Source organism: Pygoscelis adeliae, unplaced genomic scaffold (assembly GCF_000699105.1).
Source record: "Pygoscelis adeliae isolate BGI_AS28 unplaced genomic scaffold, ASM69910v1 Scaffold179, whole genome shotgun sequence".
Taxonomy (NCBI): Eukaryota; Metazoa; Chordata; class Aves; order Sphenisciformes; family Spheniscidae; genus Pygoscelis; species Pygoscelis adeliae.
Window position 1 is genome coordinate 2,400,846 of NW_008825612.1, and position 10,938 is coordinate 2,411,783.

Here is a 10,938-nt window from a genome sequence, read left to right on the forward strand (position 1 = left end):
CGCCCATGTTGCCCTCGGGGACGGCGGGGACGAAGCTGACGGAGCGGGGCGGCGGCTATGCTCCGGCCCCCTCTGACTGGCGGCCCTGGGTGAGGCCCTGGACGGCTGTCATGGCGCTCCTTGCCCTTCTCCTTCTGGCAGCGCTTCAGACGGTGCAGAGCCAGCACGTCCTGGTCACTTTCTGAGCGTTGGTGGCCGCCCAAAATGAAGAGAGGCCCCCTGGCCGCCCCGGCCCCGTCACTGCTCTCCGCAGGGGCGGACCCGCTCCCCTTCTCTTCCGCCGCCATTTTGTGGCACTTATCCGCAGGCCCTGTGGTATCCCACAGGATGTTTTTTTTTCCCCTACCACTTTGACAAAAATCGGTTTAACTTTTAAATTCCAGGAGTTTAGGGAATAATCTGCAGCAATATCCTTTTGTTTGGTATGTGCCCGACTAAGTAAAATGTGACAATGTTTGACTGGGGCGACATGACAGACACATCGGTAATGAGTATTGAAGGCACAGTACATAATGCATGGTGGCAATGCTCTTTGAAACATAAGTGTTAGAAACAGGGACTTCATAATTGAAGAGCCCTACAATTATGTTAACTCAGATGTAATAACTAGAATTGTCACCGGTCAGGAACGGGCTTCGATGTTGTTAGAAACACTGAAAACAGCAGCGGGTTTTGAAAAAGATGGCACGTCGTCGCCTCGAATGCAGGGTTCAAGTCTCCTCACAGGGTTCCTAAAACAGTGTTGCAGAAGAGGGGCAGAGGAAGATAAACAGCACGATGAGAGGCACAGTTTTTTTTAACAGAGATAAAAAGTTAGCCTAGAAATGTGAACGCTATTAAATTTCAAGAAGAATCAAATAACCAGTCACTTAATAGAGCCTTAAACAGTAATGAATAGCACAGGAGAAATACAGCTTGCTCTCAAAAGAGCCCTGCTGGAATGAAAAATACTTATATAAAGCCAACAGAAATTAATACTCTTGCACAGCTGACAATGGGTAGAATCGAGTGTTTGATTTTAAGGAAGAAATTTACCTCATAGATTATGGGTATTTTTCACCTTTTAATGAAGAACCTAGAAATGGCCGTTGGTAGATGGGATATGAAGCTATTGCTGTAACTCTGCTCTGAGAAGTGGCATTAATGTTAGTGTTATGATAACGGCTAGAGACTCCATCAGGCAGTTTGTTTGTGATGTCTGCACGCAATACGATCTTGTAATACGTGAAACTTTACTGCCACAATTGAATTGCATATAATTACATCAATGTGGTACAAAAATGCAAGATGCATAGTAATATTTTTCTTCTGGCAGCGTTCTGAATAGCACCATTAGAAACAATATATGCAGTTTGAAGCTGTTTTACCCATTGCTGTGTATTACATATTTCTCTTTAACAAAAATAACAGCCCCATATGAGAACATCCTCTGAATTTGTCATCCAGAGTTGGCTAATGGTTCAATGCTACTTTTCTCCAGTAGGAACAAGAATCAGTCTTTACTACAGTCACATCCTGGAAGTCATCAACTGTCCAATATTTAGATGTCTTTTGTTTCAGGCTGGTGTTAATTACTGTTCTTAAAAACTACAAGCATCCTATAGATTACCAGTGCAATTGAATCTCTCAGCCCTTTCTACTAGTGACACATGTATTCTCTTAATTCACAACACAGAATAGCATTTGTCATTTACAGTTATGTTACGTCATTTTAACAGTATCCAGAATAGCAGGTATTATACATATGCATGCTTTCAGAAGCGCTGTCAATTTCTGCAACTTCACCCTTTACATAAATTGTATTGTAAAATTACAGAAAAAAACCTGTCACTTTAGTTCTGTTTCTCTCTTCTACAAAAACATTCAAAAGATAAAATTAATTGTAACTGTCTTAGCGACTAGATGATAGAATGGTATGTATCTTAATAATATGCAGCTGTACAGTCTGCTCTATTGGTGAACTTTGTGTTGTGATTTATAAACCAATGAATAGAAATTTTTGCTGTTTGAAGTAATGTTTGTGTTTTTTTATTTTGCATTCATCTGTGTACCTTGTGTGAACGCCCCAGTGTCTTGCAGTTTTTATGGGAACTGTCAGGGAAACAACTAACAAACACGGTTAGACTGTTTCTAGATAGCAGATTTTTAATATATGCTCCAAACTAATTTTTGCATCCAAAGGAATTGCTTAGGATTTTCTTTCATGTCGTGTAAAGGCAAAAATATTCTGTATTGACCTGTGGCTTGAGGTAGTGTTTCTTAGTATTTTACTTAGTATTTTCAGAAAATGTTTTGTTTGCTATCTTAAGTGTTTCCAGGCACTAGGAACTAGGGTTCCAAGCTTTTAAATACATTTGGTAAAACTGTTATCTCTTTGTCAGAGTTTTTATCACAGCCTGTACTAATCCAGTCACTTGGATTAGGTGTTCTGATTCTCACTTAACTATTAGGCAAATTAATTTCTGTCAAACATCCAGCATTTCAAATGCTCCCCCCACCCCTTCCCGTTTCCACTGTCTCAGTGCTACAGTATATAGCCTTAATGCCATTTTAGTTAAATTCTGCAGTTGTTTTCTATTCCACTTTATCCCAGATTAGGTTCTCATCACCAATTTGTTGTGGCTTTACTTTTTACACAGTACTAAGGGCATGGGGAAGCCATTGTGGGACAGTTAAGTACCAGATAACTTTGCTTAATGTTAAGTATATCAGAGCTAACTAGCTGTATTCAGTACATTCTGATAAAATGGTGATTGCATCATTTTTAGAAGACTACATGACTCCCAAACTGTTTAAAAACCCATAACTGAATTTCTGCACATAACACCACTATGCAAACAGAAGAATGGATTTGTAATAATCTGCTTCCCGTTGCATGTGAGTTCGGTCTTTAATCACACTTACGCATATACTTTCTGATTTAAATGTACTTTAAAATTACTACAGGAGGAGTATACAGGATGGATAAGTAGCTTTTCCATTACCAGCATTGCAGTCGACAGGCTTAGTAAACCAGCTGGAGTAGAGGCTACACATTTTGTACACAGGCATCTTTTCTTGCATTCTTCATGCCCTCTGAGAACGTTAAGCCTCTCAAAGATAGAACTGCTCCAGGAACAAAGCTTTACCTAAATCATACACCTCCTTTTTTCCTAACTGTGATTTAGACTTTCAATGCGTCCATTACCACTATCAGTGAGAAATTTGATTCCATTAAAGTGGTTTAGATATTAATTCAAATGCAGTTAAAGCTTTTTTTCTCCCTTTTATCTTAAAATGCACGGTATTGTCTTGCAATTTTGACTTGTTTATTGTATCAATAAAGCTTTTAACTGTGTAAATCCTTGAATTGCATTTTTCTTTTGTAGTTTACACAATGAGTGACAGGCTTTTGAACAACTTAGACAAACTTCTGCTCGAGTTTGGTAGGTCATTATATAATATATTTTTTAATTAATAACTACTAATGCAGTACATATAGTGATGTTTTCTGCTTTAAACTGTTATATTAACTTCAAAGAAATTTATAATATTAAGGTTTTATGTTTGCCTACATAATGTTTTGTTAGCTGTGAGGTTATGGAGAGGGGTATTAACAGCTATTTACTAGTAAAATTGTTATTTAGATATTTTGTTAAAATCTTTGTTAATCAGTGTTTGTGCAATTAATGCTGCACAGCATCCATTTGTTTGACAGCTCAACTCATATATGTATATGTGTATATATACATATATATACACACATAAGTATATCTTATATGAGAAGTTGTTTATTTTCTTCTTAGTTTTCCAGCTAGAACAAACTTCTTATGCTAAGGAGCATGTGAATCAACAGATAAATTGTGAGTAGTGATAAATTATCATTTTATTAGACATTGAACACACTGCTTTTGTTTCATTAGTCCTGGTACATGGTCTGTGTTTCAGGGGCGGAAGCAAGCCGAATAATGAAAGCTGTCCCGTGTCCTGCTCTCACCCTACCTCATCGTTTGCCATCAATACTTGCTCATTCTCCCTAGCAGACTTTGCTTTTGCTTGCCACTTTCAGCTAATGCTGTTCAGCTGTCTCATGGACAGCCAGTTTCATGCTGCGCCATTTCCTGCTCTTACTCTGTAGCTCCTCACAGTCACTGGCAGTTCTTTGATTCAGCTGTGCTTGCTCAATACATCTGCTACTTGCCTCCCTTTCTTTCTTCATGTTTTTTGTTCTTTCCAGATTTGGACCTCTGCCTCACTGCTTCTTCTCTCTTTCTGTTTTCTTATAATAATGAAAGTTCTCTCAGTTGCTACTACCTCCTCAAGCCTGGTTCTTCTTTTCTGCAATCAAGCAGCTGATGAGTTTATTTGAAATTCAAAACAGTAAACCCAATGAGAAAGTCTTGCTCCACATCAAATTATTTTTTCCCGGGACTAACAGACAGCATAGTATTATGGACTTAGGTCTGGACTGATTTTTTTTTACCATGCTACTATGTGGTATCACTCGCTCACGAGAATGGTTGTGGTAGAGAAACCATTCTTTAGACAATCTAATGACATCTGTGCTCATCGCTGGTGCTTCATAGGTAGAAATTGAAACTCATAATCTTCAGAAAAAAGAACAAGAGAGAGTTCTGGTCTGACTGGTGTTCCCCTTGATGGCGACATTTCCGATAATCTTGACTGATACGTCAAAGCAAGTACTTATTCATTAAGAAGATTATCAATATTAAATTGAAGCATCTTAAACATTAAAACGTCTGTAACACTAAATCTGGTACACCTAGAATGTTGTCTGTTTTAACTCTTCAGTCACATAATTGAACCTTTTCTTAACGTTTATGCAAGCTTACCATAAATGAGCATGCTTTTAGGGAAAATCCAAACGCTGTGTAGTAACATGGCATAGCTATTTGCGTGTTCAGTTCAGAGATATCTAAATATGTGTGAACTCACAACCAACACTCAGACTTTTAAAAATTTGGGTTAAAACCTTCAAAAACTTACCCAGAAATAGTTCAACTAATTTAATTTTGTCTCTGTGTGAGTATTACTTGGCAGAGGAACAGTTGTAGCATTCAGCCTTGGACTTTTAGTGTGAGATTCATCAGGCTTTTCGGCTAGAGTCCCTTTATAAGCAGTGGAGGGAAGTAGGCACTTTTATGGTGTGATTTGTCTCATCCTGACGAAAGAGTTTAAAGTAGGTTAGATAAAGTAAGCTTTAAAAAATGTCCATTGCCTCTGCTGAGTGTGGCTGGAGCCATGGGTGTCTAGTTCTGAAGTAGATGCTTGCATTGTAAAGTTGGGTGAGATGGATCTCACCCACAAGGTCCTTGCGAATGCAAAGGGTGAGTAGAGCAACTCACACTTGTCACAGAAGTGCTCATCTATAGAAAATACTAAATGAAATGTTAAGTGTATGGCTTTGCTTATGTAATAGGTATTTTGTTAATACAGTTACGTTATGTCTTGGTAAATCTCAAAATGTCATCTGCAGGATACTTCCAAATACACCTGTTTTTTTTACAGAAATGACACATTTGTCAGTTGTCCAGTAGTTATGCTTCATGCTAAGTGAAGGCAAGTTGCTGACTGAAGATACTGAAAATATTAAGATACTGAAGATACTCAGGATAACTCAAGATACTAAAATACATTGAGAATCTTTCACTTTTCACTGACTGATGTTTCTCTCTGAGAAGTGTTTTTTTTCTGGTATAAATGAGCAGGCATTCAAAGTGAATATATAGCAAGTACTGCAAAACCACACCCAATCTTCAGGATGACCTGAAGTTCTAGAGCAGTAATTCAAACAACTCAAGACACCTCTCGCCTAAGTAAGATGCCCTTCCCGGTTAAGCAGATGAGGAGGGCAGGATGTCTGTGATTGACTTCTGTTTAGGGCCACCAACTTTGGCATATAGTGCATCAGGGCAGCAGTGACGGCAAAGGATGATTTGGCACTAATAAATCTGAAAATCTGCATGAAAAATAAGAAATAAACAGCACAGAGAAAAAAAATGCACCTGGTTGTGCTCATTGCATTGTAATGTAAGCGTGCACGATAGCTCTCACAGCTTTTACTTGTGAAAGAGAACACTGATCATGCTCAATGATATGGATTCTCTACTAACCACTCATTCAGAAAATATTGCCAGCTGTCTGCTGTTAGAAAGGCGGAATTAAGAGTCTGCCTTAAGAATCTCCGCAAATATCGTAGTACTTGAGGATTTGTTGTTATAATGCTTGTTTTTCATAATCAACCTCCTATATTAATTTGTCATACATTACACATTCCCACCTTGCGTAAATTCCCTTTTTATTTTCTCTGTTTCTGTTTCTGTTTCTAGTAATATTTTGCTTATATGCCCTTAGCGATGTTTTTATTTTCCCCTTCTTGTAGTCACCTTTCCCATTCAAAACATTTGTGTTTCTGGACTTCTGTAAAAGAAAACAAATGTTTGAAAGAGACCTTTTATCTCAAGCAACTTTTGTGCTCCAGTCAGTTTCCCCAGTTGCCAGCATTACCGAGGGCAAAGTGGTTTACACTCTGGTTTCCCTGTATACTACTTCTAGTATCTGCAGATGCTGCGGGCGGCAAAAAAAAAGAAGGGTCAGCTCTAACCGTTGAGTGCTTTGATTTCTACCACTAATAGTTACTTCAGTTTTATATAGGCTGGGGTGCACAAACAGCACAACTCATTTTTTTCTTCCAAAGTCAAGCTCACAATATTAGATGATAATTAAGGTACTCACCACGCAGCTGAAACTCCTTAAGTTTTTTACTCACTTTGTTGTTGCTTTGCTTAATTGCAGGCTGCCCACTCATCTGGCACTATCAGGATTAAGTATTTTGGAAGAAATTTTGAATCATTTTGAATGTAAACTTTTTATTTCATGGATATGTTGAAAATACATATGCTTACTTTTTTATATTTATTTTTAATTTCAGTGTATACTGCAAAAATAACAGAAAAAAAGAACGAAATCGCTAGGTTGCAGGAAAATATAAGTAACAGCAATGATGCAATTGCTGATTTGCACAAGCAAAATGCGAGTAGTAAGGAGAGCTGTAATGCGTAAGTATAATATAGCCTGAACTTTGAGTTATAGATGGCGTTAAGAAAGTCAGTGAGGAAGTAGTGTAAAAATATGTATGTGTGTGTTCAGACAGGAGTGATGTTAAAGAAAACTTCAGTATTCTATTTTTTTCAAGCTGCAAATCATCAGGTACAAAAATTGCAGTATCATCCATCCCTTGAAAAAGTAAATTATTGAAAAACAGACTGCATTTAAGTTTGTTTTAGTTTTTTATTAGAATCAACAGTTTTCAGAGATCACAGGTACTGTCTTTGCAGCATGCCGAAGTGTTCAAGTAGTAAGGTAATAGAAACATATTTTTTCCATATTTGGATGCATCTGAGTTCTGTCAAATTTGAACATTATTAAGAATACTGTTCAAAAAAGTTGGGTTTCTTTAAACTAAAAAAAAGTTAATAACTATCAGTGACAATAAGGCTCCATTACGATGTTCTTTGTTTAATCCTGAGTTGGGCTTCCTGAAGTTGAAGCATCTTTCTATTCTTCCTTCACAACATGTTTCACATTACTTTTTGTTCTATACATATTGTCTCCTAAGATGTCTCATAACTGCCTCTACATACAGATATATGTGTACTTCTACTAGCAGATTTTGGTATAATTTTTACTGCAGACTGCAAAATTGTTCTAGGTACACTGTTTTGATGAATGCAATGAGCTGCGGTTCAGTTTTCTTCATATAAATTTTTCCATGAGATTATTAGTGCAAGATTTAAATGCAGATCACTTTTGAGTCTTAGTAATTAGAAGTGTCTCAAGCAAGAATTTGGCTTTTTTTTCTTACTGACATGGAACGTCTAATTTTTAAAAATGAAAATCTCAGGTGTTTGCAAGGACAGCTAAAAAGGCAAATCTGTATTTGACAATACAGAGAGTTTGGCCCAGATGATATAATCCTGTCTTTTCATCGCAGTGTTCATCTCTCCACAATCTGTCTAGTTCCTTGGCAGTTGAAGTGATGATTTGTTAGCAAGTTCTATCCGTTCTGTTTTCTTGCAATTCTATACCTAAAGATAAGTACTTGAATAAAAATGTCTATAACATATTTGAAATTTTTTTTTTTAGGATGTGAATGGAGAATGTGGGTGTTTCTAAGAATAAAAAGGGAAGTAAAGATAGCATCAGGGTCTTTTCTAGGTTTATTTTGAACTATCTGAAAACAGAAGAAAGAATGGAATCACTAGTGAATGAAGTGGGTATAGTGGCTAGCTGTTTGAATCAATTGCCATGCCATACAGATTTGTAGCTTTATCATAAACAGAGTTAGGAAAAGATTTGACCTCGACAAGAAAATTCCCGTTTTCCTTTACATTATATTCTTGCCTCCAATGTAGTATAAAATGAACACTTTTGTAAGTTTCTGAAACCATTCAGATTACTTCCTTTGATATCTTTTGAAGTTGCAGATCTGTTTGCAAATCACAAAGTGTTAAGTGATGCAAATAAAGAAATAAAAAATTAAGGGTAGAACTAGGGATCTGATCTAAATTTTAATCATTGAATTCAATGGGTTTTGGCTCAGGTCCTACAAAGAATAATTAATGGCATTAGTGTAAAGAGACTGAAAATGAAAAGTGACTCATTAATGAATACATGTATTCATAGAAGGACAATGCTTGCAGAAGAGTAGAGACTTTGTGTCTTAAATTATTGAAAATGTCATTTAACAACATACTGAAAACTGTGATAAACAAGCCCTAGCTATAAGATCAGACAGTCAGAGCACTTATGTAGTAGAATGGTCTTAAACTTCTAAAATTTATTCCAGTTGACACTCCATATCTACTGGACATGACTTTAATGTTGATTTTGTAAATTCAAATACTGTTTTGGAGTCACAATCACCCTCATAGCTGACTAACGGCCAGTAACGCTCAACAGAGCTCTCTAAGAAGCAACTTTTTGTCTGGATTTACTAGACCTTGTATATTGAAGTATGTTTGAAGACTTTGAACAAAATATGGGATTCTTATATTCAACAAGTCGACAGAAAATAGGATATATGAGACAGGTGTATCAGGATACTACAGTGTTTTCTAAAGAAATCCATATTGGCCTATGTAACAAAGAACTGAAGGCACAAAATGACCAAAATGAAATACATCTTTTTAGACAAGTGATGACATTTTTCCAATATTTAGTTTCTTGAATGATTCAAACCAGAAATGTTGATACCAGAACAATAAGAAGTGGTGAAATACTGCTGATGGAACCTATTCCAATTTTGTTGTTTCTCTTCTATTTTCTAAATTTGGGTTCAAGGATGGTGAGATTTCACGGAAATAATAAAAAAAAAAAGCTAGATGAACTCAGACTGTTGCTAATTTGGAAAATAAACTGTTGTCTTGTCCCACTAGCTAAACTACAGGATATTTTTGCTTTCTGATGAGTGTGGATAAAGATTTTTTTGTACCCTAGCTGATGAAAGGAAGGACAAATAAATGTGATAGCTACCAAGAACCTCTGTGAAACAGTGATGCATTTAACAAACTAGCAGATGAGCTGCTTGAATCCTGTATACCTTGTTCTGTTACAAACAGCATTCTTGTACTATGTGTTTTTTTGCATGTCTGCAGTATAGACGTGAACACAAAATGTAATGCACAACATGGTTTGTACTTTGATTAATAAAAGCTCTATGACTTTTTAATTGCTTTTTTTTTCTCCAATGAAAGGCATGGAGTTTTAGAAGCAGATCACAGTGCTTGTGTGCCAGTACATGTTTATATAAGTACTGTTGGTTTCTACCTTTTAAAAAATCTGATCCTTTAAAAATCCAGCTTTCTGCTGAATTTGCAGAAGATATGGTGAAGTAGCACATTGTAATTATATTTTTAATCACCGGTGGTGTCAAACAGTTTGTGCCAATAGTGCTAAATTTCCTGAATGGATGCTGCAATTTCTCATTCAGCTTATTTGTTGACAAACTTTAGTGCCGTTACAAATGTTGACTATATGTTGTGTTGTCTCACCACCTGGAGCACATTATTTTTTGTTCAAGGTTATTGGATTTCAGTTCAGCAAATTAATTGTCAGGTCTTTGTTCTTTATTTATTTCCTTGATGGAAATTGCATTAAGTTAGCTGTTACTGAAGCCTCTATTTTATTCCACCTTTGGAGCGATTGTCCAAATGCACATTCATGCTTTGTGTGATTGCACCAGTTTTGAACCATAGGGCATACTCACATCCAAAAAATGCCCTTTACTTACCCTACTCATGAATATGCAGTCAAAGTGAACCATACGTCCTCAGTTGCTCTCACCTGTCCAGTAAAAAATTATTTGATTTGTTCAATTGCAACCTTGTTCTGTATTGCCATTTCTCCCCTCCTCCTTGTTGATGTAACTCTTTAAATGTAACTGTATCTCTGCTGTTCCAGATTCACTCGGTCTCTTCAGTCCTTATGGATTTTTCCTTCTTCTATCAAAGCTAAACATTGAAGAAATAGACTCTATGTATGTGTTCCTAAAGTTGAGTTTTGTGTGTACATCTCCTAGGACAGATAGTTCCACTCAGACAAACTTCATTGTAGGTGTTTGTGTTGCCTTAGGGTGGCTTGTATTCTGGACAAAAGCTGAATTTATAGAGGGTATACTAATTTTTTCTGTAGAAGGTTCCCTTGGAGGGAGAATGTGATTTTTTTCCATCAGAAATAGGATCTCTGTCCTACTCTAGCCCAGCCTGTTCTGATGATTCAGCCACCATTCATGAGCTGAATCTCAGCTCCCAGCATCTCAGAAGTTGCCTGTTGATAACCTGTCATTACAGAGATTATTCTCTCGGAACGAGTGCAGTGTTTGTCAGTAGCACATATACCTATTTAGCTCAGCAGACTTAAGTCATTTTTCTGCTCTTT

At 36.8% G+C, this 10,938-nt stretch overlaps 1 protein-coding gene across 1 annotated transcript in view; it reads left to right on the top strand.

Annotated features, from left to right (window-relative positions):
* The first annotated feature begins 3,376 nt into the window (after positions 1-3,376).
* LOC103924266 (chromosome unknown open reading frame, human C14orf39) overlaps positions 3,377-10,938 on the top strand; it is a 30,524-nt gene continuing 22,962 nt past the window's right edge. The window contains exons 1-3 of the mRNA XM_009332757.1: positions 3,377-3,425; positions 3,786-3,842; positions 6,932-7,058. Of these exons, the coding sequence (XP_009331032.1) occupies positions 3,377-3,425; positions 3,786-3,842; positions 6,932-7,058 (233 nt within the window). The remainder of the gene's footprint in view (positions 3,426-3,785; positions 3,843-6,931; positions 7,059-10,938) is intronic.